Consider the following 27,397-nt stretch of genomic DNA (forward strand, 5'->3'; position numbering starts at 1 on the left):
AAGCTGTAAGATTATTTATTTTTTTATGCTGCTGCATGTTTCATTGTTTTGATCAAATAAAGATTGTTTAAATGCTGTTGAGGAAAAAAAGTTTTTGCAACATGTCAGATTATTGGTCTACGTTTGCATGATGAAGCACAAACAGAAAACAGCTCAAGTTTGATCCATTTTTATCATTTAGAAAGTTAGTTAAAGAAAAACAGAATCATTCATCTTTTATAGCAACAGTATTTTTTTTTCCTTTGAAACCTTGGTTACACTTTACAATTTACAAGGGTATCATTATTACATTGCCGTTATTAACTATTAAGACTCTGGGGCCGGGGGATTGCTGCTTAGTAGTACATATAAAGGTAAAGCAGTAGTTAATCCTTTATTTAATAGTTTATTAATGTTTGATAATGCACTAAAGGGACCCTTATTTTAAAGTGTTGCTAAAACTTTTTTCAGCATAGTGACACTAAAACACCCAACTTTATAACTCTGGTGTTTTTTTCCCCCCGCATCAGCAGATTGATGGTTAGCCTTTTGACTCCCCATAGAATAAGAAATAAAACTGTTGATTCTTGGTTTGAACCTGCTGCTTTCAGCCTCAGAACGTCCTATAAATACACCTTCTGCTACCTGCTAGTCAACCCAAATGAATAATTTTTGTTCATAATTTAAAGAGTTCTTTCACCTGAACAGACAAATCAATACTTGGTCACTGTTAACAAACCTTAAAAAAATTGTTAAGGTGTAGCTTCTACTGCTTCATGACAAAAATCCTTCAGTCTTGAGTGCAAACATCTTAGACGTCTTCAAAGCTGACTTCTGGAGGGTGTGATGGATAATCTGATGAAGTCGAACAGGTGCTGGGATGAATCTTCTGCTCTCCGCTGCCGAGTGCAGTAGGTGTCCAGAAGTTTGAACAGTTTGCCTGTAACAGAGTTTTTATGAAAACAGAAAAGTAAATTTGAGAGAAATGCCGGTAATTAAAGGAGAATGTAAATATCAACGTTTCTAAGACAGAATCTACAGAGGAGTTGTGAATGTTATTTATGGTAATACCTTAATGTCAGTGAATGCAAAAGGCAGAACCCTAGGGTGTAAATGTTTGTGTGTGCAACAAGCATGGACTCATCATTAAGCAATATCACACGAGAGGGAGTGCGTTGTTGCTGAATATCAGCACTGGTGTGATTTCCCAGATAATCACACCAGTGCTGATATTCAGCAACAACGCACGACCTCGAGTGTGATATTGCTTTTATACAACAGTTCTACCTGCTCATTTTATTTTTATAACAACAATAAGCAACAACAGATTATGATTTGTTCATTTATTTAATCATTTATCAGGCTCCGCCAACACAAATAGTCTGAACACGAATCGGAGACTCAGACAAGGCTGTTGCTAGGCACCACAAACATTTTCTAGAATAACGGTTAAAACGCCTGTGCACAGCAGAGTGATACTGTTTGCAAACAGTCTCAGTGCTGTTATAGTCCAATATCAGCACTCTTGGAAAGTCTCTTGACCAATCAAATCACTCGGTCGGAACTGTTGAATAACTGAATATAATAGAGCACCAAAAAGTGAACATTTAGACAACAGAGTGTGTTGTGTCATAATGTGTTCCACCTCCAGCGGAATACACAACCTGTGACTGTCTAGCTACTTGCAGCCCCCCCCCCCCCCCCCCTCCTCTCTGTTGTCTTATTAAGGCTCAAACACACAGAAAGGTATGTCCTAGAGTACAGAAACAGGTGGTCTCTGTTTGATTTTCAAAGTTATTTTCAAGAACTGTGTTTCTAATCTGAGAGTCAGTTGGAAGTGTTTTATCATAAACAGTATTTAATCTTGAACAGGATTATGACCTAAACAAGGTTTGGGCTGAGGAAACTAGATTTTCTCCCATTTGGAAACAAACTAGTTTATCAGTAAAGCAGAAAGCAGGGGAAATGTGAGAAATGCTGCTTCTGTCACGAGAGCCCATACCAACTGTGGTCCCCTCGCTGGTCAGCAGGTGGTAGATCTCCTGCAGTTCTTTAGTCAGTCCTTTATCTTGAAAGGTGAAGAAAGCCAAACCTCTCCCAGCCTTTGCCGCTGCCATCAGCTGAATCAGAGCTGAACACAACAGCACAGAGAGCAGTGAGACACAGCTACAGCTGCCTGATTTTACTGAGTGTCTCCAAAGTGATGGCTGCTTTGTGAGAGAGACTGAGAGTTTAATCATTACAAGATGACTACTGACTTAAACATCTTAAAACTGCACAATAAAACTTGCAGAACAATTTTTTTTTAATCACCTTTGAGTTGAGCGTCTCCTCCAAACGCTCCACAGCCCCACTTCCCTGTGGCAATGTCTGGTTCTTCATGTTTGTGGTGCTTTTTAAAACCGCAGTATGCCTTCAAACACACACACACACACACACACACACACACACACACACACACACACACACACACACACAGTAAGCTTTGAATATAAGCTCTAAACTAGCATGTTTGAAAAAATTGAGCTGACTTTGTTCAGTTCCCGGGTGATGTGGCTCATGTTGTACTGATCCCTTCGGTTTCTGAAGTGTAGAGCATCGATGGCCAAGATCTGCCTCTTCAGCCGATGCCAGTGGTCTCTACAAGGATCAGCATGAGTAGAGAATCTGGCCAAAGAATTCACGTTTTAAACAAACATAACCTGCTCACACCTATCGAGTTGGTCTTCATAAGGCCCAGTCCATTCAAAGTTGTCACTGTAACCAGAGTAAGAACTGAACTGCTGTGAGCCTAAAACACAGAGACAATTAAAAAAAATCATAGATGTATAAACCACTCTGAGAACATACATTTAAAAGACTGGGTTTTTGTTATTTAACAATACATCTCTAATCCCAAAAATATTACAACCCATGTAAAGTTCTTGTTTAAAGGGGACAACTAGTAATTTCTTTAGTCCTAATAGTATTATGGTCTATATAAAACATATTCAGGAAGTTCTTTGCACAACAGCAGTCTCACATAAAACAATCTCACCAGTTTTTTTTTACATTTTTAGTACCTTCCAGAATAAGCTATTTTAGGGCTCTGTGACTTTAGGAAAACAAGGTGGAGCTGGCCACGCCTACCTGTCCCAGCTCAGGCTGCACTCAGATGAGAAGCTCCTATTGACCCTTTGCATGTTAAGTGACACCACTCATGGGACCGCCCCCTTAGCCATTATGAAGGGTACAAAGACTGTTTACACACATTTAAACTCAATTGAAGCTAGTCAAAACAAGCACGTTTGTAGCCTTTTCTCACTTTGAGTTAGAGCCCTGCACTGAAGCCCTAGGCCCTCGGGTGGGGTCGGCCCGACGGCCCGAGGGCTTCAGGCCAACGACTGTGTAATTACCTCGGACAAGGGCTGGACCGGGCGCTTTTATTTTTAATCGAATTCATGAAAAAAAACTGAAACACTTGAACGCAGCAGCACCTGCCTGCTTCTCATGCACCGGCACGTTAACTCGGTTAAGGTCTGTGTGGTTTATAAATGCGCCTATATAAACAAATTCTCAAACTGCTGATTGAAACATGTGCCCCTATTCTAATATGCCATTTTATGTCCACTTTGATATGTCAGAAACCATTTGTTTATTCTCATGAAAACGGCAGCATTCTATTTTTCTGTGAATAAATTCGCTCTGCAGTTAAAAAAAATACAGCATTCATTGCAGTTTTTTTTTCTAACTGGAGAGCGCATTTTCAGAGCGGCAGATGAAATTTACAAATGCTAATTGGGGGCATTTATTCATTCTGCCGCTCTGAAAATGCGCTCTGCAGTTAGAAAATTAGAATGCTGCTTTTTTCTCTAATTGCACAAGAGCGTATTTTCAGAGCAGATTAGATTTACAAACGCATCCAATTAATATAGTGTTCGTAAATTTCATCTGCCGCTCGAAAAATACACTGTTGGGAAAAAAAGCTGCATTGATGCTGTTTTTCTTTCTTTTCTCTTTTTTTTAACTGCAGAACGCTTCTTGCAGATAATTAGAATGCTGAGCATTCTATCACGCTGAAACATTATGAAAGGTTAAAAAAAAAGTCGGGCTCAAGCTCGGGTCGGGCCAGAGAATCCTGGAAACCTTTCTGGACCGGGTCGGGCTGGGGCTCCACCCCCTCGGGCCGGGCTGGACACGGGCTCAGATTTTAGGCCCGTGCAGGGCTCTACTTTGAGTTTATTTCACTGTAAAATGGTAGTTTTTCTGCATGACTGGCTGCACTAACAGATAAGGCTGTAAATTCAACTTATTCAATTCAATTAAGTTTATTTATTTTTCTACAATACAGTTTAGTTCATTAAGCCAATTAGTAAACAGTTTATACCAAGTAGTCTGTCAGAAGGAGCTACAATTCCCACCTCCGACAGAACTTCCAAAATGTTCTGGGGGAAGCGGGGGACACTGAGTCTGAATGGACCCTGTTCCGTGTCCCCATTGTTGAGGTGGCCGACCGGAGCTGTGGTCGCAGGATCTTCAGTGCCTGTCGTGTCCCCATTGTTGAGGTGGCCGACCGGAGCTGTGGTCGCAGGATCTTCGGTGCCTGTCGTGGTGGCAACCCCCAAACTCGCTGGTGGACACCTGCAGTTAGGGATGCTGTCAAGCTGAAGGAAGAGTCCTATCAGGTCTTTTTGGCCTGTGGGACTCCAGAGGCAGCTGGCGGGTACCGGCAGTCCAAATGGAACGCAGCTCAGGTGGTCGCCAAGGCAAAAACCCGGGCATTCAATTCAATTCAATTCAAAAATACTTTATTAATCCCAGAGGGAAACTGATTGCTGTAGTAGCTCAGAATAATAATAATAATGCAGTCATCAAAGAGTTATTGTATATTACAATGGTTGTTGGCAGGAAGGATCTCCAGTAGCGGTCAGTGTTGCAGCGAAACTGAAAGAGGCCTATAACTGAAGACGTCTTCCGTTGTCGGACAGTCTTGTGAAGAGAATGCTCAGGGTTGTCCATCATTTCTTGATTCTCTGGAGAATCCTTCTTTGCATCATCTCTTCCAGTGGTTCCACAGTCGTCCCCAGAACAGAACCAGCCTTTTTTATTAGGCTGTTGAGCCTTTTCAGGTCCCTGCTTCTGATGCTGCTACCCCAACAGACGATGGCTGAAGAGATTACACTCTCAACAACAGACTTGTACAAGATGTGCAGCATGTTGCTACAGCCATTGAAGGACCTAAGCGTTCTCAAGAAGTGCCATCTGCTGTGTCCCTTCTTGTAAACGGCTTCGCTGTTCTTTCTCCAGTCCAGTCTGTTGTCCAGGTGAACGCAGGGGCGGATTTAGCAATTTGGGGGCCCAAGGCGAACACAGACATGGGGCCCCTTACAGTAAATTTTCGACAATCTTACTTTTAACTGGATTTGCGAAACTCTCCCCTCTTCTGACACGAGTTATTTTCACTTTTTATTAGTCCTCCTCTTTTTTCCTGTATTTCTCTCCCTTTGAGTGCCTTTAATATTTGCTCTGCTTTCCTCTTCCTGTCAGTGCTCCTGTGCTTTAGCCTTAGTTTTTTTTTCTATTTTCCATTTTGGTCTGTTTTCCTCCCTTGAAACATTTTCCATTGTCTTTCCTTTCTGCTTCCTTTTGATGTTTACATCGAAAAACGACGTCACTTTCTGAAGTGAAAATAAAAGCTTTTATTAAGCATGCTGCTTCTTTCTCTTATTGGAGCCACTAGGATAACTCAATTTCATGTTTAATGTTTTGACTATCGCTTTGAGTTTGTTACAAGCGCGTCTACCTCTCTTCTTATTATTATTTGTGGTCTTATGGCACTTGGCAAACAACAAATTGGTGCATTACCGCCACCAACTGGATTGGAGTGGAATGACTACCAATCACTTCCAGTTTGTGCATCGCCGTCTTAATAACCCTCTTATGACCATAATTATAACAGAGCCGCCTGGTATTTTTTTTATCTTATGGCTGTAAAATTGTAATAAAAAGCGCAAAGTGTTTGTAACTCTCTCCTTTTTTCAGAACAACCTCAGCTTTTAGAGTATGGTTTGTATTTAGAATTTATTTCTATTAAAGCCTTTAAAAAATCAGCTTAAAAGTGAAAAAAGCAAAAAACGGATTTGAACTTTTTACAATTATTACTGAACAGGAACTTCAAAATTACTGGGCAAACAATTTAAACTTTGAACTGAAATGCATCTATTCTTAAAAAAGTGTGAACCTTGGTATCATTTTTAGCTGTTTTTAAGACCATTTATTTTTGTAAACTTTCAGATGTTTTTATTTGATGTGGTAGACCTTGAAGCAGTTTTGCTCCAGCTGCAGGCAGAGTCCCACTCTGCGCACCTCACACTGCCATGGGGTGCTTCTCTGGCACACCGTGCACTGCTATACCAAAAACTTTTGTTTTAGCAAAAATAATTATTTATGGTAAAAAGATAAATAATACTGGAATGAAGCTGAATCTTACAATTTGCAAATAGTTGAGGGTTGTTCAAATAAAAAAATAAAATATAAAGACTGAACAAACATTCATACACTGGTTCACCAGAGATCTGTCCTTCTTCATGGTCACTGTCTTCAGATATAAGCCTTCTGGGACACCTAACAGATCGTGTTGATTTTCTTTGAGGCATTTCCATAATTTCATGCTGGCTTGTTATGCTAATTAGCTTCCCCGTCCCGTTATCCGCTTTCACCACGGCGCTGCGCTCTGTTTCAATCAGGCTGTACAGCAGGATTTCCCCTTGTAGCAATATTTTCTCTAACTCTGATTGCTTCGTGCTTTTTATGTACTTTTAGGAACCGTTGGAATTATTTGAATCTAATCAGCCATTCAAATATTATAAAATGGAGCATTTTGGACAAACTCAGCACGTCTCTGAATCTGTGTTGTGACTCGTTGCACTCAAGACAGGGAATCCCGGTGGCTACCGTAATATATTGTATATGCACGAAAAGTCCCATTTTTAATATTTTCAGCACTTTTAGAATTTTAATGATATCTTGAACGGTTCAGGAATTATGGTAATGAGAAGTGCGCATGCCCAATCCTGTCTGCGGCCACAGGTTGGTAATAAGAATATTGTGGCATTAACAGAGGGGTGCCGGCGGTCAGGGCTAGGGGGCCCCCCAACACAAGGGGGCCCCAGGCGGCCGCCTACCTATGCCTAATGGTAAAACCGCCTCTGGGTGAACACCAAGGTATTTGTATTCCTCAACCACCTCCACTTCTTCTACCATGATGGAAACAGTGTTTGACTCCGCCCTGTTTCTTCTGAAGTCTAAAATCATCTCCTTTGTTTTGTTCACGTTCAAGGTCAGATGATTGTTTCCACACCATGCCACAAAGCGCTCCACCAGCTCTCTGTACTCAGCTTCCTGTCCATCTCTGATACACCCGAGGGGGAGGTAAATGGGGCAGCAGCATCTCCTGACTTGGTTGAAGACAGATTTATAGAACCAGAAGAGTCCATGACTGTGTTAGAGGACAAAAGAGCTGGTGTGTGACAGGAAAATGTTGGATCAGAGGAGGATGGGATGTCTGATTGGCTGGGGACATGCGAGGATGCTGGGTTTGTTCCAGATTTGAACCTATTGAAGAACTTGTTCAGTTCATTGGCTGTGTCCAGGCTGCCATCTGTGCAATCCTTTCTCTGCTTGAAGCCTGTGATCTTCTTCATTTGCTTCTGTATACTCCTCAATAATTCCCTGTCTCGCTCCTTGAAGGCTCTTTTTTCTCATTTAGCAGATTCTTCAGTTCACTGGTGATCCAGGGTTTGTCATTAGCGAAGTGAGTCGTGGAGGATGGCTGTTTACTGAGTGCAGTGCGCTACCAACACTATCTGTAGTGGGGACGGTGTGCTGCTGACCTCTATACAGGACGTTGTGGATGGGTGGGCAGAATACTTCGAAGACCTCCTCAATCCCACCGACACGTCTTCCAGTGAGGAAGCAGAGTCTGGGGACTTTGGGTTGGCCTCTCAAATCTCTGGTGCTGAGCTGAGGTCACTGAGGTGGTTAAAAAGCTCCTCTGTGGCAAGGCTCCAGGGGTGGATGAGATCCGCCCGGAGTTCCTTAAGGCTCTGGATGTTGTGGGGCTGTGTTGGCTGACACGGCTTGGCAATATCGCGTGGACATCGGGGGCAGTCCCACTGGACTGGCAGATCGGGGTAGTGGTCCCCTTATTTAAAAAGGGGACCGCAGGGTGTGTTCTAACTACACTCCTGAGCCTTCCTGGTAAGGTCTATTCAGGGGTTCTGGAGAGGAGGGTCAATCGGATTGTTGAACCTCAGAATCAGGAGGAGCAATGTGGTTTTCGTCCTGGCCGTGGAACACTAGACCAGCTCTATACACTTAGGGGGATCCTGGAGGGTGCATGGGAATTTGCCCAACCAGTCTACATGTGCTTTGTGAATTTGGAGAAGGCGTTTGACCGCATCCCTCAGGGGGCCCTGTGGGGGGTACTCCGGGAGTATGGGGTACCAGGCCCTCTGATACGGGCTGTTAGGTCCCTGTATGACCGGTGTCAGAGCTTGGTCCGTATTGCCGGCAGTAAGTCGGGCTCGTTCCCAGTGAGAGTTGGACTCTGCCAAGGCTGCCCTTTGTCACCGATTCTGTTCATAACCTTTACGGACAGGATTTCTAGGCGCAGCCAAGGTGTGGAGGGCATCCGTTTTGGTGGCCTGAGGATCAGGTCTCTGCTTTTTGCAGATGATGTGGTTGGCTTCATCAGAACATGATCTTCAGCTTTCGCTGGAGCGGTTCGCAGCAGAGTGTGAAGCAGCTGGGATGAGAATCAGCTCCTCTAAATCTGAGACCATGGTCTTGATTCGGAAAAGGGTAGAATGCCTTCTCCAGGCCAGGAATGAGGTCCTGCCCCAAGTGGAGGAGTTTAAGTATCTCGGGGTCTTGTTCACGAATGAAGGAAGACTGGACCGTGAGATCAATAGGCGGATTGGTGCTGCATCTGCAGTGATGCGGGCGTTGTACCGGTCAGTCGTGGTGAAGAGAGAGCTGAGTCAGAAGGCGAAGCTCTCGATTTACTGGTTGATCTACGTTCCTACCCTCACCTATGGTCATGAGCTTTGGGTAGTGACCGAAAGAACGAGATTGCGGATACAAGCGGCCGAAATTAGTTTTCTCCGAAGAGTGGCCGGGCTCTCCCTTCAAGATAGGGTGAGAAACTCGGTCATTCGTGAGGGGCTCGGAGTGGACCCGCTGCTCCTCCACATCGGGAGGAGCCAGTTGAGGTGGCTCAGGCATCTAGTTAGGATGCTTCCTGGACGCCTCCCTGGTGAGGTTTTCCGGGCACGTCCAACCGGGAGGAGACCTAAAGGTAGACCCAGGACACGGTGGAGGGACTATGTCTCTCACCTGGCCAGGGAACTCCTTGGGATTCCCCCAGAGGAGCTGGCCCAAGTGGCTGGGGAGAGGGAAGTCTGGGCCTCTCGCCTTAGGCTACTGCCCCCGCAACCCAACTCCGGATACGCGGATGAAAATGGATGGATGGATGGATGGATGGATGGATGGATGGATGGATGGATGACTGCACTAATAGATAAGGATGTAAACTCAACTTATTCAATTCAATTCAGTTTATTTATTTTGCACCAAATCACGACGAGAGTCATCTCAAGGCACTTCACAAAGTAAACATTCCAATACAGTTTAGTTCATTAAGCCAATTAGTAAACAGTTCATACCAAGTAGTGTTTCTCTGGCTACATTGTGATTTCTTAATAAATATTCTATTTAGTAAGAGATAAACTTTGTTATCTTTATCTTAATGAATTTATAAATAATTCAACAGGTGAACTAGTAGTAGCACATTCCATGTCAAATGTTATCATCAGGAGAGGGAGAATGTTATGTGGTTAGCAGCAGTGTGCCAGCTGATGGCCCCCTCTATGAGGCCACCACAGCTCAGCAGAGCACTATAGAGCTGGAGATGACGTCACTTCTGCTGGCATGCAACAGTTCAAATCGAATGGTGGCCCTTTGGCAGGCAGTTGCTTGCAGTGAGGCTATTGTTATTTGCAGAACCTAAACTAGAAACGGGAAATATGGTAGATACCTGTTGTGCCCCAGATGCCATAACAGACACGGACGAGATAAGGGAAGAGCCGAATTCCCCAAGACCCGGAACGCCGCAAACGTTGGATTATCACAATAAACCGCACTAGTGACCAGGCTAAAATGAAACTATGGGATCCTGAGAGCAAAGGTTTTTGCATATGCAGCAACTAATTCATATCAGGTACTTAAACCAACGTTTCCTCAACTGTATATGGTTATTTTCAATGCTTTTATTATGATTTTTAGTGGGCTTCCTAAACTAATTTTAGGGTGACTTTTTCTGGCCTGTTGATCATAGCAATAAGTAAAGATAATGTAAAACTTGGCCTAATCATTCGTGATTTGCTGTTTATGTAACCCTAATTGAGTCCATTTGTATCCCTCCTGGCTTTTGTATGCTCTTTGTGATGCTCCGGAATAGAATGAGGGAAAATTAAAAAGGAAATTGTAAATTGCAGAGTATCTCAAATCTGGTGAAAGGTCCGCTCTGACAGCTTCTGGAGTTTTAAAAAGTATCCCATATGGGCATGGTAAGAGTCTGAGATGTTTAGTCTATTTAATTTCTGAGTACATAAAACTATATCTTCGGTTTAAAAATGTAAAGTAAACTCTGATGGAGTAAAATCCATGCTGGTTTTGATCATATTGTTTACATTGATGCCTGCCAGCATGGCATCTACGCTCTGAGAGTCACGTGACATCCGGAGCTCTATTGCAGGTTCTTCTGAGGAGAAAAACACTTAGAGAAAAAATAAGATTAACAGCTGAAATAGCAGGAAATAATACAATTAGGACAGAAATTGTAGAAGAAAGTAGTAAAGTGTAGAAAGTGGTCAACATGTCCTCCAGCAGTCTAAGCCTATAGCAGCATAACTACAGAGGTAACTGTATAACCTAGCCTTTTAGATGGAGGCATGTTGGAGGCAGGGCAAGGGAGAGCCGTCTTTACCGACTGTATGCCCCACTGTACAATCCACCTCCCTCTACTCCCCCACTCATCCAGATCTTGGCCAATAACAAATTTAACCATAGGCCCTATCAAATAAAAACGTTTTAAGCCTAGTCTTAAAAGTAGACAAGGTGTCTGCCGAATGAATTAAAGCTGGGAGCCGGTTCCACAAGAAAGGGGCCTGATAGCTAAAAGATCTGCCTCCCACCCTATTTTTTGATATTCTAGGAACCTCCAATAAACCTGAAGCCTGGCAAAGTTAACAACTTGTTTACATCACTAATCAGAAATAAATAAAGAAAGAAAACAATATTTTATAGAGTGTATCTCAAGATAAAAATCACGAGGCACTTCTCAAAAACAAAAATAAACGCAAATAAAACAGAAAGAAAAAATCAAATGTGTTAAACACAGATAGAATCAATACTGCAATTACTGCCATAATTTTATATTTGTTGAAAAGTTTTTTGAACCTGTAATGATGAGACATTCATTGTCCGCCAGTTTCTCGGTGAAGAGGCGAGACACGATGAGTTCTGGATTCATCAGGAACAGGATCTCCTCCTGAAGCAGACCAGAGTCCAGAACACCTCCACCAATCAAGCTGTTAGCAAAGTCCACCTACACACACACACACACACACACACACAAACACACACACACACACACACACACACACACACACACACACACACACAAACACACACACACACACACACACACACACACACACACACACACAATCAATGCTCTGCAAATTGAAACCATCCATGAACCCAACTCATATGGTTTGGTTCTCACCTGAAGCATCCCTATACCATCTTTCTCAATGCTGCCCTGTGAAGTAACGTGAAGTTTTTGCAGCTTCTCTTCGCAGCTAACATGGGAACAACACATGGGTTGAGACAAGTTCAGGAAAAATCTAATAAAAATATGTGAAGCTCCCATTTTGTCTTATCGATCCAAATAACATTCTCCCAGAAGCTTTGTGGCTTATCAACATGTATTTTGGTGTTTTAATGTCTAATTTTTGGGCTCCTAATGGTGTAGCTGGAGACAGTCTTGGTCTCCATGCCAGGGCTGCTGTCCCTGTGTCTCTTTCAGGATTGGGTGATAATAAAAATATTCACTCTACAAGGTCTTCCAAAAGCGCAACATACTGAGCACTAAAACAACCATGGTGCTTACAAATAATGCAAAATAATAAAATGATTCAATGCATAAATGTGTATTAAAGCCATTAGTCATTCTCTGTAGGGTTTTAAATGTTCATGAACATAAAATAGCTACTACCTTCCCCAGTTGGGTTTTTCTGAGTTTCCGATGCAAAACCTCTCAAAAGTCACCAATCCATTCAGTTTAGATTCTGAGGAGAGACATCAACAGACACTCACTGACTGTAACCTCGTCCTCAGATGCACAACTCTGTTTGTCCTTTTGTGCAACTTTGATAAAGAAATGGGGAGAAAGTGAAGGGTAAATGTTTCCACTCACCCTCTTGTGTCACCACTCTAAAGTAATGCATGATGGCCCTCAGCTTCTCTTTCTTCCTCTTCGAGTATCCAAACAATCTGATGGCAGAATTGACCAACTGTTAGCTCATATGATGTGCACAAAACAGAGGAGAATGTGTGATTCTGCTTTAGCTGACTTGTTGAAGTTGATGGATGGGTAGTTATGGTATTCTGCTTCAGGTCTCTGGGTGTTCCGGTGAGGAAAGGTGCACAAGAAGGCATTAGCAAGCAGGCAGGCAATCTGGAGCTGTGACAGAGTGATGGCTGCATGGTGTCCCCTCTGAAGCAGTGGTATAGCCTGAGCACAAGGAAACATGCAATCTTCAGTCAGCAACAATTAGCCCAGCCTCTCAGAATTTTAGGTCCATTTCTAAATTGTGGTACGGAGATGCAGAGAGTTGACTTTTTTTGACATCTAAGGCTCAGATGCATATGTTTTATAGCAGACACGCTTCATGAAATGAATACTTCGCCCTGCTTCCACTGATACCTTTTTGACTTGGTGAGGCAGCTTCAAGGCCAGGGCCGCAATCTTAGGAAACAGTTCTTCAAAGTAGTTATCTGTTCTTGGGACTTGCTAGAAAGAAAACATAAATATTTATCATTCACAGTAAACATGAAAAAAAACCAGTAATCTCAAGTTGAACACTGACCTTAACTAAACTGGATAGAGCATCAAATGACCACTTGCCTTTGTACGCAGGGTTGTAGTTAAGGATGGCTTCCTGGAGAGTTTTTAAAACTTGAGGTTAATAGAATTCCATAGAAAAAAGTTTTCTAAAAAGATAAAATAAAATAAAACTGCAAGCCGTAATGGTGCAAACCTACCTCTAGGCGATCTACCTTCACTGATTTCAGACTGGCAAGACTTTTCAGCTGCTTGTCGATGAGTTCCCATCTCTTCACCACATTGGTTCCGATTAAGCCCTGCACAATTTTTTTGTTTTAGTTTAATTACTTGTCTGTCTCATTTGCCATGACAGCACAACAAATACACATACATCCTCCTCATCATCATCATCAAAAAAAATCAGCAAAATCACTACTCAGCAAAACTTTCACAAAGCAAATTGTCACGTTGAGAGCGGGAGGAGGTTGGGACCCAAGATGCAGAACACCAGGTGACACGAGGCAGGAGGGAATGTAAAAAGTAATCCTTTATTTAGGATAGTGAACCAAAACCCAAAGGGGCAGGAAGCCAAGCCTAGTAACTAAAACAATGAACTACAAAGCAAAGCTCACTTTATAAGCGGAGACCTAGAGACCTAGTGGGGGGACAAAACAACGCTGACAAACAACAATGGACCGACAACACTGAGTGACACATACAGGGGCTCGGTGATAGGAGACGAGGGGCAGGTGCGTGGGGAATTAGGCACAGGTGAAACTAATCAACCGAGGGGAGAAGCAGAAATAAGCAGGGGAGAAAACCAAATCTAACCCTGCAAACCAAGCTACTACAATGACCCTAACTTAACTTAAACATAGTGGAACAGACACAGGGAGGTCTAAAACTAAGTAAACAAATTATCAAAGTGGGGAGGGGAACACACACACTACAGGGAGTGCAGAATTATTAGTCAAGTTGTATTTTTGAGGAATAATTTTATTATTGAGTAACAACTAGGGATGAGCCGGATACTCGTTTCAGACAAGTATCCGGTACGGATAAAGCATTTTTGACGAATACGAGCATGAAACGAAACGAGTAAACCTCGTAAATATCTGTAATCGTGCTGAATGAAAATCCTCATTGGGTAACTGACTGTCTTCATGCTCTGTGATTGGCCAGTCACATGGAGCGCCCGCCCCTCCCTGTGCACAAAACTCTGCAGCCAGGAGCTCAGTCAGCCCGGCCCAGGCATCCACGCACACACACAGACAGTAACAGATCTCTCTGTGCTTGCTTCAATGTCTCTCACGTTTTTTCAGTACTCTCTACGTTTTCTTCAGCTCGCCTCTTTTTCAGTTCAATATTTAAAGTTACTTTTTCGTAACGTACGTGGTGCATTTGACAAGACAGAGCTGAAAACGGCTTGTGCATGAGTCGGTCACTGCCTCCGCTCCGGCCGGGTTTTTAAAAATTATTTTAACTCTCTCTCCCTCTCTATCTTTGTCTCACACACACCTTAATCAACATTGTTTTGTTTAACTGTGTGTGGGCAAAAATGCCAACAACGTTAGGAAAAAATCAGTTTAATCAAATTAAAATAAAATAAAAAGTTGTGTCTGGTTCTAGTATTTCATATAGTTCCTACTGCATGAGTTCAGATGTATTAATTCATGCACTTAAATATTAATGTTCTGATTTTACTGAAAAACTTGTTCTGTAATACTTTTACTATTGTGATCAAAAATATTTAATCTCAATTCTGAGGCTGCTCTGTAAATAGTTTTCAAATAAACAATGGCTTATAAATAAACAACTTCTGATCAATCCATATCAATTTCTGATTTAAAATAATGTATTGATGTAAATCACGCCTACTAATTTCTAAATAATAAGGTGCATTCATGTGTATGTACTTTGATCCGCATTAGTGATATTTTCAGCACCAGAACAATGAAGCAAAGAAACAGATTCCTGAGTTTATGTTAGTAATTTTATTTATTAGGTGCATCTGACCTGTTCTATTTTTCTCTGAAATGAGATCAAATCAGTGTTTCTATGGGTTGTCTCCTTTCTGCACTAGAAAAATGTACTTTATTATAATGCTCACTGTAATGCATCTTGATGTTCTTAACAAATAAATCAAAGATATTGGTCACTAATGCCAAATATGTAAATTTGTAATTCAGTCATTTTTATACTGGCTTAAAAATTACTTCATTAAGTCTACTAAGCAGGGGTGTAGAACGTTAAATAAAGGGGGACAAATGGAGATGTTTTTCCAGACGCCAAGAAAAATTAAATGCCACTCTGACCGCAACCCTCCGGACCGCCAGGAGCAACTCATACAATGGTGTCTGATGAGGTTTATAATAAACAACAAATTATTTTACACCCAGATTTCACAATTTCTCTCAGATACAAAGAACGGTTGCTTCAACATCTAGCTTCCATCACAACACTTCACATCCACCACACCACATCTCATTATTCATATCTTGTCATGTATAAATAGTTAATTTAGGAAAAAGAATAAAATTAGTTTTATAAACTATATACTTGACTCTGTCTGAATTAATACGAGGTGTGTTTTTGGTCCCTAAATAAGCAAAGAACCCTAGAATCTTCTGGTTAAACTTTCAAAGATCAATCAGATTGATATTTCATATTTTTATGGAATGTCACATCGTATTGTTAATATGTATTAATTGCTACAGTCGAGTTCATGATTCTTCAATAAAGGCTGAACAACAGCATGTTTCCAGTTCCCTGGTACTACTCCAGAGACAATGCTCGGATTAATAATAGCAAGAACCCAAGGGCCAAGTGATAAAAAAAAAACTTATTTTAAAAGCCTAGGGGGCATCAAATCCAAGGGAGAACCAGCAGGTTTTAAAGAGCTAACAAAATCCCAAAGGCAGTCCAACGTAAGCAACTCAAACTGACTAAAGTAGCTGAAGAGGTCCCAGAAAGAGTCTGACAGGTGACTGATGAAATCTGAGCTCTGATATTGACTATTTTGTCCACAAAAAAAACTCAAAAATGCTTCGCAAGACATCACTGAGGGCTCAATACCCACTGGTTGGTGAATATTGAGAATATTATCAATTACATTAAAATGCAATCAATGACGATCCTTTGCACTCCTACACAACACAACAGTACTGAAACAATAAAAGCTTGTGAAGTTTGTTCCATTAGTCACCCTTGTTGTAGCGGTGCTAGTTGGTGAACATGGCATCTTCACAAAGTCACAGTGCCACAGGTCTCTCCCATCCTGAGGAAGGATCTTTTCTTCACAGGTGAAAGCATGCACCTAAATGACAGAAAAGGGAAACTTAGATTTCCCAGACAGATTTATTTCACAAGTTGATGAAGCTCAATTTAACACTCACATGCTGGAATATTTTGTCAAAAGTAGCATACGAGCTTAGTCGTGTCAGTGTAACAGAGTGTTGAACTTGCTGCCTTTATGTGGAGAGTGTGCAAGCTCTCCCCATGGGGAGCAATGGTGGTAGAAGAATCAAGACCCTGCCCCATAACCAGAGGGTTGCAGGTTCCCGCCCCACTCAGTCTGTTGTAGTTGTGTCCTTTGGCAAGACACATCACCTTCCTTGCCTGCTGGTGGTTGAAGGGACCAGTGGTGCCGATTGTATCTTATGTCTTACAGGGCAGCTGTGGCTACAACATAGCTCTTCATCACCATCGGTGTGTGAATGGGTGAATGATTGTTGTGTTATAAAGCCCCTTGGGGGGGTGGCGGGGGTGTCTAGGACGCTAGAAGGGGCTACATACATACAGACCATTTATCTTTTTTGTTATCATGGATGCATGAGTTTACTATAGCTATGTTTACATGCACCAAATTTCCCCTATCTGATTCAAGTCTTGGTTGATCAGAAATTCCAAATCTCTTACATGGACACCAGCTGAAATGATCCGATCATGCCGTGAGTTTATCTGCACTAAGCATTCAGTCAGATTAAATAGGTTCAGCATGCGCAGAGAGTTGTCTTTCTTGGAAAAAAAATTGTAAACAAATGCTATGAAACGAAATGAAAAATGTAAAAACAGAAATAACAATTCTTCCTCCGGATCGAAAGGAGTCAGTTGAGGTGGTTTGGGCATCTGGTCAGGATGCCTCCTGGACGCCTCCCTGGGGAGGTGTTTCAGGCATGTCCTGCCGGCAGGAAGCCCCCGGGTCGACCCAGGACACGTTAGAATGGTTACATCTCCAAACTGGTCCGGGAACGCCTTGGGGTCCTGTCGGAGGAGCTGGTGGTGGTGGCCGGGGAGAGGACGGTCTGGAGCTCCCTAGTTGGAATGCTGCCCCCGCGACCCGGACCCGGATAAGCGGAGGAAGACGATGACAATTCTTCCTGCTTTCCTGATTAATTTAATCAATTGAATGCATTTATTTATCTATTCGGTTTGTGCAATAATCAGATTTTAATGTAACTTCTACAAAATTTAAAGTTTGCATTAGAAATGACTGAAACAGGGCGGCTTGCCATCAAATTTAAAAGCCGTCGCTTGTTAATTAGGCCATCATATTTGTAGTCAGGCTGTCTAAATGATGGCGAGGAGGCTCGTTGGCTAATGCTATGTTGCACAGTGGGCATTATTTTACTCCAACAATCCGAATGGATGGGTACATGTGTCATTCTGACTGAATTTTTTATCTGATAGGGCGTTCATTCTGATTACTTGTGCCCATGTAAACGCAGCTTGTGTGTACTCTGGTTTCCTTTGATCAACTGTTACAACCCAGCTCACGAAGCCATAACGAAAACAAGGGGTGGAACGCCATGGTTGAAGGTTAAAGGGAAATTAATAATTAATATAAATTAAAGGCAAATAAACATGGAGCTGAAGCTCCAAGACCAAACAAATAACCAAAACGAAGCTGCACACGGGGGAAAAGATCTCCAAAGGAAATGAGCCTGCCATACACAGGCACCACCACCAACAGGCAAGGAGGATAAAGTGTTTAGATCCGAGTACATGACTGCAAACCTCCAGTTAATGGGTGGGCCATTAGTTCCTCTGCCACCATCTCCCCATCCCTTACTGGATGGATGTTGGTTTTGAACTATTCACACCAGGATGATGTACCCCCATAGACTTGTTCCCCTTCCCTATTTTTATTCATACACAAACTAACCAATGACCATCATGAAAACATCAACATACAAAAGTTTGACTTTTGAACAGTGAGTCATCTTTGTTGTGCCACCAGCTTCAGGCAGAATCAATACTATTAAATAAAACGACTGTATCAGTATCATTATTTGAACTTCTCAGCATTGGAGGAAAACGGGAAACAACTCACGTTTATGAGAACAGTGTGAGACTTGTTGAACTTCAGTGGGGCAAGCACGTCATGCTGTGGGAATTTTTTCAGGTCACTCAGCTGACAATCTGACAAGCTGTCTTCACCGGTTAGCATTCCCAACTCCGTATCTTTGTCTTTTGTTTTATTACCCTTCGTGGTACTGCATCCATCAGAGGAGGAGCCAGCAGAGCTGCTTGCCTGCGCTGAGCTGGAGTCACTGCTCTGCTGTTTCACCAAGTCAGGTTTCCTGTTTTCATTATGTTGGTTGTCTTCAAATGATATGAGATCGTTCGTTTGAGAGTTGTCATGATCAGTCAGTTTATCCATTTCTGCAAAGATTTAGTCAGAACATGTCAGGAAATGATCAGGACTCTTTTATCACAGCTGTTCAGGACATAGTCACGTGAATGTGAACATTCAGTGTTCACTTGTAACTAACAACATTATATTCTCTATTCAGGAGAATGCAGCTAGAAACATTCTAGTTTAACCAGACAGGTTATATAAACACAAATTTATTAGAGGCCTGGAATGGCTTGAAGCAACGTATATAACCCACAGCTTATCTTTACACTAAGACCATCTTAAAGGGGCATTATGGAAGTTTGACAGCCAAAACATGTATAGAAATAATAAATTTCTTCTTCATACATTCTCCTGCAATGCCCTGGTCCTGTAGAATGAGCCCTGGCATTTTTACTGTGATTGCCTATTTTTCTGTAAAATCACAGAAAAAGAGAGCTGCTCGGGTCAAGCAGGCTGCTTCATGCGCGTTCACGCTCAGGCATAGCCCTCCGAACCGTTCTTTGAACGCTGTTTCACTGTCATCAAGGATATAAATGTTACAGACACAAAATATGTCACTGGTGCTGTAGCACGCCTAGTAAGATGACAGTCCTTCATGCAGAAGACCCGGGTTTGATTCTGGATGTGAGCATAGTTCATTTAGAGTTTCTGTTTTACATTAATGGTATATATTTTTACAGTAAGATGCCCAAATTTTTATTTGAGACTCGCCGAACGGCATTGAATTCACAGATAAAAAAGATGTGGGTTCATTTTTCATTTTGGAACAATTTTTCAAGCATGATCTGAGCATGCAGGACTGACCCATCATAAACCTTTATCGGCTGTGCTGAAGAGAAAGATACAGATACAAATTATTTCATTAATTAGCTAGGCGTTCTCCTGTCCTCTGTCCTCCGGGCCACACACACACACACACACACGCACACACAAGGGACTGTCTCAGAGGCCTATTTGCCTCCACTTTTGAAGCTGATGGGAGTCAGCTTCACAGAGCTCTGTCTCAGCTGTTATTTTCGTTAAGGAGTGTGCACGTACAGCATGCGCGCCTCGTGCACAAGCCTAGTATTGAAGCTGCCATGACGCTTTCGGCCTGAGGGGGCAATCGCGAGCATAAAAATTCAAAACTCTGTAAAGTCCCTTTAAGCATGGACGTAGTTTTTTTTTGGGGGGGGGGGGGGACATGCTTTTTCCAAAGTCAATATTACGCTATATTAAATAGACACTGATTGAGCACTAGGACCAAGCGGAAAACAACTGCTTGTGTTGAAGCCTGTAACCCTTTAGAACCGTCCATAAGCTCATCTATTGGCTCTGCTGATACTTGCTAACGTGTGATTGGCCTGCCACCTGTGTTCTTGACAGTTCTGCATTCCTGGCATTGCATAAAAGAGCCTCTTGGCTGTAGTTTTATACATATTTTTTGTATACTTACACCCCGGTCATCATGCCGGTGTTGTTCCCCCCACTTTAGTATTTTTTTGCTCAAAGTAAAGGTTGTAGTATGTAGAGCAGCTAAGTATTGACCATCATGAATGATTTTGTGTCAACAGAGTTTACAGTGTAAGAGTTTACAGTGTAGGCGTTATTGAAATTAGAAAATTTAAAAATTTCACAAATCAGAGAAGTATTTTTTCCAAAAATTCAATGTTGTAGTATGTAGAGGACCTAAGTGTTGACCAGCACACATGATTTTGTGTCAACAGAGTGTACAGTGTAGGAGCTATTGAATTTAGAAAAATTTTAAAAATCACAAAAAATGAGAGAAGTTTTCCCCCCCCTAAAATTCAAGGTTGTAGTATGTAGAGCAGCTAGGTATTGACCAGCACGCATGATTTTGTGTCAACAGAATTTACAGTGTAGGAGCTATTGAAATTAGAAAAATTTAAAAATTCACAAAAAATGAGAGAAATATTTTTTCCTAAAAGTAAAGTTTGTAGTATGTAGAGCAGCTAAGTATTGACCATCATGAATGATTTTGTGTCAACAGAGTTTACAGTGTAAGAGTTTACAGTGTAGGCGTTATTGAAATTAAAAATTTAAAATTTTCACAACAAATCAGAGAAGTATTTTTTCCAAAAAATCAATGTTGTAGTATGTAGAGGACCTAAGTGTTGACCAGCACACATGATTTTGTGTCAACAGAGTGTACAGTGTAGGAGCTATTGAAATTAGAAAATTTTAAAAATCACAAAAAATGAGGTTTTTTCCCATAAAATTCTAGGTTGTAGTATGTAGAGCAGCTAGGTATTGACTAGCACGCATGATTTTGTGTCAACAGAATTTACAGTGTAGGAGCTATTGAAATTAGAAAAATTAAAAAATTCACAAAAAATTAGAGAAGTATTTTTTCCTAAAAGTAAAGTTTATAGTATGTAGAGCAGCTAAGTATTGACCATCATGCATGATTTTGTGTCAACAGAGTGTACAGTGTAGGAGCTATTGAGATTAGAAAATTTAAACAATTCGCAAAAAATCAGAGAACTTTTTTGCTCAAAGTAAAGTTTGTAGTATGTAGAGCAGCTCGGTATTGACTAGCACGCATGATTTTGTGTCAACAGAATTTACGGTGTAGGATTTATTGAAATTAGAAAAATTGAAAAATTCACAAAAAATGAGAGGACTATTTTTTCCTAAAAGTAAAGTTTGTAGTATGTACAGCAGCTAAGTATTGACCATCATGCATGATTTTGTGTCAACAGAGTTTACAGTGTGTAAATCTAAAAGCAAAAGTATCCAGAGTCCAAACCTGTAAAATAGCAGATTAAACACAGGACTAACTAAAAACACTGCTGTTCCGAAACAAAACTCACCCTTCACACAGACCGGGTAGGTAGAGTTCAAATGTTTGGTGGTTTTGTGTTAATTTGGAGTTTCATTTAAGTTAAAACCGCGAAAGGATCCGCCTGCAATCAGACTCTAGTTTGCTTTCACTTTGGGATGAAAACCAAAACGAAAGCCAGCCGAAGGCCACCGCGCATGCGCATTGCGCACCATCCATAAACAGTATGGGATATGTCAGGATTAAATAGTCAATTTGGATTACCAGGGACGACGTTTGCCTTCTTATTTAAAATTGTCTTTAGGGATTTCTCAAAATGTAATAAATAAATCTGTGATTGCTAAATCTGCCTGAGATGGACAGAAGTGTATGTGGTTCAAAACTGTTAGACATGAAAATGTGTCAGCCACTAATTTAAAAGTCTATATGGACAAAAACAAAATATACGGATTTTGATCCAAACAGATTAGTGTTTATGTAAAACATGAAAAGAAGTTCAGGTTTATCTCCAATATGAGGCAGATACATCACACTTGTTGGGTTACCGTTTTTCTGTGCTGCTGGTCAGATTGGTTTGACAGTTGCATATTTTTATATGTCGATGGTCGCAGCTCAATAGTTTGCTGCACTAAAAACATTTGGTTAAAATTCTGATCTATTTGCCACAAAGTTAAATTTAAAAACAACATGAAGGATTCACAAGAGCTGGATTCATGCTATTGTAGCAAACCTTAGTCACATGTTTGGTGGCAAATATTTTATAATGCTTTTTTTTAACTAAGCCTCGTATTGGTCAACTTTCATCCTAAATACTAAAAAAGATAAGCGGCAGCTGTATACGAATTATAGTATCAAAGAAAAGGGAGACGTCACAGAGTAGAAACCTCTAAACAGGATGAAAACAATAAACACGCGTTTGTGTTTTAGTGTTTAATCAGATGAAGTCAAAAATAACTTTTTTTAACTTTATTTTCGTGTTTCACTTGTTTTCTCACATGCTGTTTACCACTTTAGGCTGTAGCTCACTTTTTGAGCACCAGATGGTAGCAGCGAGCCACATCCAGTTTGATGATCCTCCAGTTGCATGATTGACTGACAAGATAATGACCTCATGTAAGATGTTTAACTTCATTTATTTGTTTAAATGCATGACTCACAGCTGTTTGTAATTAAAATATTAGACAGCTGACATGTTATAAGCTACAATAAAATAAGACTACAGCTACAGCTGTGGTGGACAAAGGCTGAGAGACTGACATTTTAATAGTTAAATGCTGTTTCAGCATTAAAATGTCGCAGGGAGGTTTGTCGCACTGTCACATAAACTGGACTCTTTCAACAATCAGTCAGGCAGCTGTGAAATCAAGCTCAACATACTGAATAAATTTCTGTCTTTCTTTTGAGCCACAGAAAGCTTTACAGCAGGGCTGTTCAGTATAAGTTCTGGAGGGCATCTCCTTCATGTTACAGCTGTCCCTCTGCTCCAACACACCTGATTCAACAACTGAATAACCTCTTCAGTAGGTCATTTAGGTTTCTTAGAAGCCATTGATTCAAGCCAGGTGTGTTGGTGCAGGGAAACAGAAAACATGCAGGTAGTAACCTTCTAGGGCCAGGATTCCTTCAGCTGCTTTTAAGCTCACATTTTTAGTTGTTGTCTTGTGGTTTTTGTTTGTTTGTTGCATTTATTTTATGTTTGTTTTTATGTAAAGCACTCTGTGTTTTCATTTAATTGAAAGTGAACTATTCTGGTTATCGTCCGGATGTTTTGCCTCATATCCAAGAGGCTTCTTCAGTTCTAAATGTCAGGTTGGGAGTAGGAAGCTTAGAAGTTGTGTTCAGAAACAAAAACACTCTTGGGGCCATTACTGTTACTAAAGAGGTCATCACGGTCACATGAGTATGACCTTGTGTTGACACTCTGTGTTGCACAGTGATGTATAAAAGTGTTCTAAATAAAGTTTGATTAGATTCGATAGAACACACTATTTCAAACACAGGCCAACATTTGCCTGTAGCATCAGGCCTCATCTTCATGGTGGGTTAGAAAAAGAAACAGCAGCAGCAGCAAAGAACAAAAAATAGACATAAGAGTTTCTACAGCTTTGAAGCAAAAAGGTAAAAATCCAGCATATGATGATCTGAACAGGAAATGATCACACCATCTGAGTGAAAAGAAGTTCACACAGATAGAGAGAATTTAGCCGAGTGTAAAAGCTTCATGAGGAAAAACCTTCATCTGTTGCATCTACTGCAAGAAGGAATAACAGAGGAACTACAGTATAAAGCTGCATAATACTGAATACGTGTCAGGTCTTACACTTAAGAGTTGTAATTACCAGGCTGACCAAGCATCTGTATCATACAACCGTTTTAGATAACCGCGCTAAACAATGTATACACGCTTCATTAGAAAGAATTCAGTCATTCATGGAGTATTTAATATTTTAAATAATATTTTTACCATGAGACTGACTGACACTGTGGTTCATAAGAACAAAACCCAACACTGATGATGCTTTAGCATAAATTATGTGTGTTTGCACTGCAGTACTTAAAAATAACAATGGTATGTGGAGGAATGGGAGTCACTTTGTTGCATTTTAATAACAAATAACTGTTCAAGTCTAAATATGCAAATTACTCTGCAGTAAAATAAAGTGTTTGAAACAGTAGTTAAATCTGGCAGAAATCTGAGAGGAAACATGACCACTTAAACAGTGGAAAATGTAAAACTCGTTTAAAGAGATATTTCAGGTTTTTTAGTCTTCTCTGATGTGGATGTTTAATTTAAGCATGCAGCGTTTCGCTGTCTGCTTTAAGATTCATTAGTTGTGGTTCTGAGACGCTGTTTTGTAGTCATTGCCTTTATATCATCTTTATATCATCTAGAGCCATTTTGACCTTAACGGGACATTTTATCCACACACCTGCTGCTAACCCTAACCCATTCTAAACCCTAGAGATGGTTGTGGGTGAAAATCCCTGGAGATCAGTATCTGAAATACTCAGATCGTCTGGCACCAGCAACCATGGTTTGTTCCTCTAAACCCTGTTTCTTTTCCTTTTGATGCAGTTTGAACTCTACAATGCATTTTTACCACATGTCGTTGCTTAAATTGCCGAGTGACTGAATGATTAACTGCATTAAAAAGTAACTCAACAAGCAAACCTGATGTTTACTATCATAAACACTTTATTATTACAGCAGTCATGGCAATGTTTAGCTCGATGTCATTTAGTTTGGCATCACAGTAGGTTTTCCATAAAGGTGTGGAACACTCATTTATGTTTATGTTTATGTATTTAGCAGACGCTTTTGTCCAAAGCGACTTACAAGTGATAATCGGCATATTGCCCTTGAGGCTAACAACAACAATAACAACAACTTGACATCAGTCATGGAGAGTAGGGAACAAGAAGTGGACAGTAGAGAGGGGGGGCGGGTGCAGGGAGGGGTGCAAGTTAAGAAGATGCTCTCTGAAGAGCAGGGTCTTCAGGAGTTTCTTGAAAATTGAAAAGGAAGCCCCTGTTCTGGTAGTGCTTGAAAGGTCATTCCACATTTGTGGAACAATGCATGAGAATAGTCTGGATTGTCCTGAGCGTGGTGTAGGCACTGCTAGCCGACAATCCTGTGATGACCGGAGCGGCCGGGCCGAGATGTAAGCCTTTGCAAGAGGATTCAGGTAGATGGGAGCAGTACCATTTAATCCATACATTTGCAGTGGTCTCTAGTAGGAATGAATGTCTTGTTTGTACTCTGGGGAAACAAAGCCCTGGTGCACCTATTTCAAGAACTAGAAGTGAGCCAGTACAGAGAAAAGCTTCAGACAGCAGAATTTGGAGTCTTATTTTCTGACATCTCTCCTCTGATTGGATAACAGCAACACAACTCTACCACTGACTCTGCTATGCAACATTGATATTTCATCTCCACAAATAACACAAGCCTGGAGGAGCTTCTGCTATGTGGTGGAGTTGTTAATGCTAATGGTCAGCTGCTACTAGCAGAGACATTCTCTGCTGTTTCCCGGATGTTAAAACCAGCAACGGCCTTCCCCGTCATGAGCCAAGATCAGTGAATGTTACGCAACAGTTTGACGTAGATCTGTCAGGCTTTTCGAATCCTAGAATTTTGCCGTCTATTTTTCTATCAGAAGCAAATGCAGGAGATAGGTGTAGGAGATTTTCATGTTCAGCCTGCATGAAAAACTCAGAGTGACTGATTATAGTCAGAAATGATATTCAAAACATGTTTTTTCAGCGTTCCACACCTTTGACAAACTTTAAAAACAGGTGTCATTTGTTCATGTCAATCACAAGGTTGGAACCATGACTGGACATTTTGGAACTCTGGGAAGAACACAACGTGCCACTTCGCATAAAAGAACCAGCTACAATTGATCATGTTCTGTCTTTTTAATGGGGTTGTCCAATTAGACTATAAGCTCGGAGCCAAGGGAAACAGCCAAGGATGGGATTAGTCTTTCCAAGTAAAGATCTGTGCTGGTTAACTACTTAGTACCAAGCTGTTGAAATAATTTTACCAGTCATTAAAAATACAATTGCCAACACCTACAGAATAATGTCAGGCCTCATTGCGCATATTTTCTAACGGCGTGGCTTCATAAGCACAGCTTGTGAATGATCAACTGGTCTGCCTGCAGTGCAGATATGTATTCTTCCTGTAAAACAAGCTTTTGATGGGATAAAAAGGAGGGTGATGTAGCAGGACTGACAGGCGTGTCTTTCTCCAAACATTTAAAGCGACCTGCTCGTTTTCCCTGATTGTTACATAGGATTACCGGATCTTGACTTTGCCATCTTGGGAAGCAGCTGGTGATCCCGTCCTGGAGAAGCGGGCCTGTTGATGAGGCAGTGGGTGTAGACTGAGATCCCGTATATTTAGAGGAAATGACAGTGGAGTCACAGTGGAGCCAGAGGGAGAGTGCTGTCATGTGTTCTTGTGATAACAGTCATGTGAGCTGCTCTCCCAGCTGCATCCACACAGCGCACTGTATGGCTGTATTTTTCCACACGATCAGTAAACAGCAGTTTCAGTAAGCTCGGCCAGTGAGAGGGTGGAGGACCTCACTGCCTCAGTCATCCTGACTTTGTGTGTGTTATTCTAGGTCAGCCATTTCCCTGGAATGCTCTGCCTCCTGCCAAAGAGAAGTCACGACAAAGGAATGCACACACAACAGAGCAGAAACACAGGGATGACTTAAAAAGGCCTGAAAGTGAGGAGACAGGGCAGCACTCACGGCGCTCTATTTTCCTTCTCTATTTAGCTCTTTAGGGAATAACTGCAGACAGTAAATGGGTGTTAACATTATGAGAACCCACCTGCAGGAATTATGTGTAAATGTCATTATTGAGAGAAACAGTGTAGACAATATTGTATATGGACTACCATCAAACACAAAGTCATAACCTGGTTTGCCTTTTTCCTCTGTCTTTTCAGCCCCCGCCTGCCTCTTTCCCCCTGGAAGTCAGACTGTTGCAGCAGTGATGGCCGTTCAGCCTTTGAGTGAGAGAAGGGTCAGTGCCTCAGCTGCCTGCACCCTCTTGGTGTTTCTGTGTGGCTATGTGGGCTTCATGCTGTGACATTGTGAAATGACTGCAGCAGATTGGAATTGTGCATGACTGTACTATGCGGCAGGTCGTGGGGGAGGTAGCAGCAAAGGCAGCTGCAGCAAGTGGAGTGTAGAGGTGGTGGTAGTGGGGTGATATGGATAGAGAGAGGAGAAAAAAATGAAGAAATGGGAAATCTCAGGAACCTGTTTCCAGGGCAACAGAGGTCTGAAAAACACAGGCAGGTTGGACTGTTTATTCTCCACACTGC

At 41.5% G+C, this 27,397-nt stretch overlaps 1 protein-coding gene across 3 annotated transcripts in view; it reads right to left on the reverse strand.

Moving 5' to 3' along the window:
- Window positions 1-153: 153 nt before the first annotated feature.
- Window positions 154-27,397, reverse strand: part of pargl (poly (ADP-ribose) glycohydrolase, like) — a 45,465-nt gene continuing 18,221 nt past the window's right edge. Inside the window, exons 1-16 of one of the 3 annotated variants that reach the window (XM_054744112.2) lie at window positions 26,358-26,441; window positions 18,462-18,793; window positions 16,335-16,445; window positions 13,348-13,446; window positions 13,173-13,244; window positions 13,010-13,096; window positions 12,657-12,817; window positions 12,500-12,576; window positions 12,299-12,371; window positions 11,807-11,882; window positions 11,479-11,626; window positions 2,692-2,770; window positions 2,511-2,619; window positions 2,293-2,392; window positions 1,982-2,110; window positions 154-919 (exon numbers count right to left, since the gene is read on the reverse strand). In XM_054744112.2, coding sequence (XP_054600087.2) covers window positions 801-919; window positions 1,982-2,110; window positions 2,293-2,392; window positions 2,511-2,619; window positions 2,692-2,770; window positions 11,479-11,626; window positions 11,807-11,882; window positions 12,299-12,371; window positions 12,500-12,576; window positions 12,657-12,817; window positions 13,010-13,096; window positions 13,173-13,244; window positions 13,348-13,446; window positions 16,335-16,445; window positions 18,462-18,793; window positions 26,358-26,376 — 1,791 coding nt within the window. In that variant the 5' untranslated portion in view covers window positions 26,377-26,441 and the 3' untranslated portion in view covers window positions 154-800. Of the gene's footprint in view, window positions 920-1,981; window positions 2,111-2,292; window positions 2,393-2,510; window positions 2,620-2,691; window positions 2,771-11,478; window positions 11,627-11,806; window positions 11,883-12,298; window positions 12,372-12,499; window positions 12,577-12,656; window positions 12,818-13,009; window positions 13,097-13,172; window positions 13,245-13,347; window positions 13,447-16,334; window positions 16,446-18,461; window positions 18,794-21,583; window positions 21,722-26,357; window positions 26,442-27,397 lie in introns of those variants that run through there. The other 2 variants (XM_015975414.3, XM_054744111.2) reach the window with 2 other exon arrangements.

The sequence above is a fragment of the Nothobranchius furzeri genome, chromosome 6 (assembly GCF_043380555.1).
Source record: "Nothobranchius furzeri strain GRZ-AD chromosome 6, NfurGRZ-RIMD1, whole genome shotgun sequence".
Lineage (NCBI taxonomy): Eukaryota > Metazoa > Chordata > Actinopteri > Cyprinodontiformes > Nothobranchiidae > Nothobranchius > Nothobranchius furzeri.